Below are 3,577 nucleotides of genomic sequence, written 5' to 3' on the forward strand. Positions count from 1 at the left end.
TTATTGCAATCTCAAAGATCGACGTTGGAGTTGGATTGTTTAAAATTCTTTGCTGGTTCAAATAAACTAATTGTTGATGTGTGGACTGTATTATTTATTAATAATATTAAAACATGTGTTAGTTGGGTTTTAATGGCGATATAACAACAACACATTTCTAATTAATACAAAAAAATAGAAAAAACTTAATGTTGGGCGGCGTTGCCACGTTTTCGACTTATTTCAACATAATAAATAATTATTTTAAAGATTAATTTTAACATAATAGCCCCCTCTTTGAAGGGATGCCTTCAAAACAGCTTATTGTAGAAATTTACTTAATAATATATACCTATGTTTACAAAGTCTATCACTGTATTGAGATTGCAATAAATCGATTTAATTGTCTATGTCTTCTTGTCTTGGTAATGGACACAAATGTCTGATGGAACGAATAATTAGTCCCTTATGGGTTTGGACTTCAGCAACTCTTGTAATGCCGTCTCTTCCGGGAAATAATTTCCTAATTATTCCCATTGGCCATTGGCATGGTGGATATAGGGTGTTTTTTATAAAGATTAAAGTGCCCTCAGAAATAGTTGATGGGGCGTTTTTCCCCTTGTACTGCTGATGTAGCTGAGAAATATATTGTCTTGAAAATCTTCGCCAAAATTGTTGGTAGAGTTTCTGGATGTGTTCTAATCGAGTCAAACGATACCTGTTGGTATTAGTATAGTCAATGTTGGGAATGGAGGTCAAAACTCGACCTATTAAGAAATGGGATGGTGTAATGGGTGACAAGTCATTGGGGTCATTTGATTGCGCAAACAATGGTCGAGAGTTTAATATACCTTCGATTTGTATCACTAAGGTGCACATTTCTTCGTAAGTCACATTATTATTAATAAGAGCTCGCTTCAAATGAAATTTGCAACTTTAAACGGCTGCTTCCCACAATCCGCCATGATTTGGGGTGTACGGAGGCATAAACTTCCATTGTATATTATATTGACTGGTAGAATTGACAACAGAGGCCTGATTGTTAAATAAAAATTTACTAAGATCTTTCAATAAGTTGTTAGTGCCGTGAAATGTAGTTCCGTTATCGGAATATATTATTTTGGGAATACCTAATAGTAGTTGTGGTCCTGGGTGTAACAATTGACTATGTTTATGATTAAAAATTAGCTTGGTAAAATTGTGTTTACTTGAGAGTAAGATTGGATGTTTGATGTTAAATGGTAAGTAAGTATTTTTTAATCGTCCCCCAACTCTGATGATTCCTTTCTCATCAATAAAGAGCGCTAATGAAGCAAATTTATGTTTAGCATCTAATTGCTTGTTTTTACGAAGTAATTCTAGCTCCTCGGAAAATGATTCCATTTGAGATAATTTAATTAAAATAGTATTGGTGTTTTCCAATTCTTCAACTGATAATGGGCCAATAACTTTGGTATCAGATTTTCGTGTATTATTGATAAAACGCATACAATATGCTGTGACTCTTTTTAATCGTTGTAAACAAGAGAATTTTGTAAATAAATCACAAATTTTTGTATGTTGTGATATGACCAAAATAGTCTTAGATTTTCTTAGTTCTGGGAGATCGTGTTTAGAAATTGAAAAATTAGTAATTGGCCAATCTGATGATTGTAACAATAAAAATTGAGGTCCTTTCCACCAAATTGCACTTGACATCAGCATTTTAGGCATTATACCTCGAGATGCTAAATCTGCAGGGTTTTCCTTAGTACTAACATACCTCCAATTTTCAATGTTCGTGAGAGATTGTATTTTAGATACGCGATTAGCAACAAAGGTCTGTAATAAATTGGGTTCCGTGTTAATCCAACATAGGGCGACTTGAGAATCGGACCACAAACAATAATGAATATTTTTTAAATTGAGGGCATTGACCACAGTATTTACTAGTTGTGCTCCTAGAAGACAAGTACACAATTCAAGTTTTGGAATTGTTATTGTCTTCAGTGGTGACACTTTGGTTTTGGCACATAGTAATTGAACGTTATAATTTCCGCTATCGTCAACACTACGTAAGTATATGCAAGATGAATATGCATCTCTCGATGCATCGCAGAAGCAATGGACATCTGTGAGTATATAGTTTAAATAAATAGCATTTCTAGGTATAGATAATTGATTTAAACTGCCAAGTTCATTCTGAAATCGATACCAAGTTTGTTCTATATCTTGTGGAATAGGCTCATCCCATCTAATGTGTTGGGACCATAATTTCTGTATTATTAATTTTGCAATAACTATGGAAGGGCTTAATAACCCTAAAGGATCGTAAATTTCAGCAATAATTGAAAGAATATGACGTTTAGTAATTGTGTTTCGATGGGTAAATTGTTTAATTGTATATTTTAGAATGTCATTTTTATTGTCCCATTGGATTCCCAAAGTTTTACAACTTTCTTTATCACCTATATCTAAAATTGCATTTGAGATATTGTTATCTTTGAAGCCACAAACTACTTGAAAATTATGAGAAATCCACTTTCTTAAAATGAAATTAGCGGATGATAAGACATCATATATGTCTTTGCATAATTTTTGTAATTCTATTAAATCGTTAGAACCGGTCAACAAATCGTCCACGTACATGTCCTTTAGTATTGTTTCACAGGCTTTGGGGTATTGATTCATATTGTGTTCCGCTAGCGTCTTAATACACTTGATAGCCAGATATGGAGCTGATCGAGTTCCATATGTAACTGTATTCAAGTGATAAGTGCAAAAGTTACTTTTGGGGTTATCACGCCATAGTATCTGTTGTAAAGGTCTATGCTCTCGATCTATGAGAATTTGACGATACATTTTTGATATGTCAGCTGAAACAACGAATTTATATGTTCTGAATCGTAAAAGAATGTTTATAATGTCATTCTGAACTTTAGGGCCGATATATTGTAGATCGTTAAGCGACCACCCTGTGGACGTCTTACAGTTTCCATCAAAAACTACGCGTAAACGAGTTGTCGTACTCATTTCTTTTAAAATACCATGATGTTGTAAAAAGTATTTAATTCCATCGGGTTGGATAGTTAATTTAGTCATATGACCTAAAGTTTCATATTCTTGAATAAAATCGGTGTATAATTGTTTAAATTGAACATCCGCGAACCGTTTTTCTAATGTCTTAAATCTTCTAATTGCTTCGGGTTTAGACCTGCCCTGTCCTGGGGATTGTTTTAACGGGAATTTTACTACAAACTGACCGTTTTCTATGCGGAAAGTATTTTCGTTAAATAAAGACTCATACACAATATCGTATTGAGATAAAAATTTATTACTACCTTTTATTTCTTCAATATCCCAGAATTTCTTTAACTGGTCATCTTCAGGAATATGACTTGAAAGGTTACACATGTTTGTTTTATTATTATCAATTGGAAGCGCACCTGTTACTATCTATTCAAATACAGTGTTAACTAACATATTATTTCCCAATTTTATTTTTTCGTTTAATAACAAATCCCAAAATATATTGGCGCCCAACAATAAATCGACTTCTTGTGGACATCCAAAACTGGGATCAGATAATTGAACATGTTCCGGTATCTTTAATGTACTA

General features: G+C 33.2%; 1 protein-coding gene across 1 annotated transcript; it reads right to left on the reverse strand.

Moving 5' to 3' along the window:
* Positions 1-915: 915 nt before the first annotated feature.
* On the reverse strand, positions 916-3,372 carry LOC130451050 (uncharacterized). The gene has a single exon (XM_056789848.1). It carries the CDS (start codon positions 3,370-3,372, stop codon positions 916-918), a length of 2,457 nt encoding a protein of 818 aa, XP_056645826.1.
* Between the last annotated feature and the right edge of the window lie 205 nt (positions 3,373-3,577).

This window comes from Diorhabda sublineata, chromosome X, assembly GCF_026230105.1.
Source record: "Diorhabda sublineata isolate icDioSubl1.1 chromosome X, icDioSubl1.1, whole genome shotgun sequence".
NCBI classification, from domain to species: Eukaryota; Metazoa; Arthropoda; class Insecta; order Coleoptera; family Chrysomelidae; genus Diorhabda; species Diorhabda sublineata.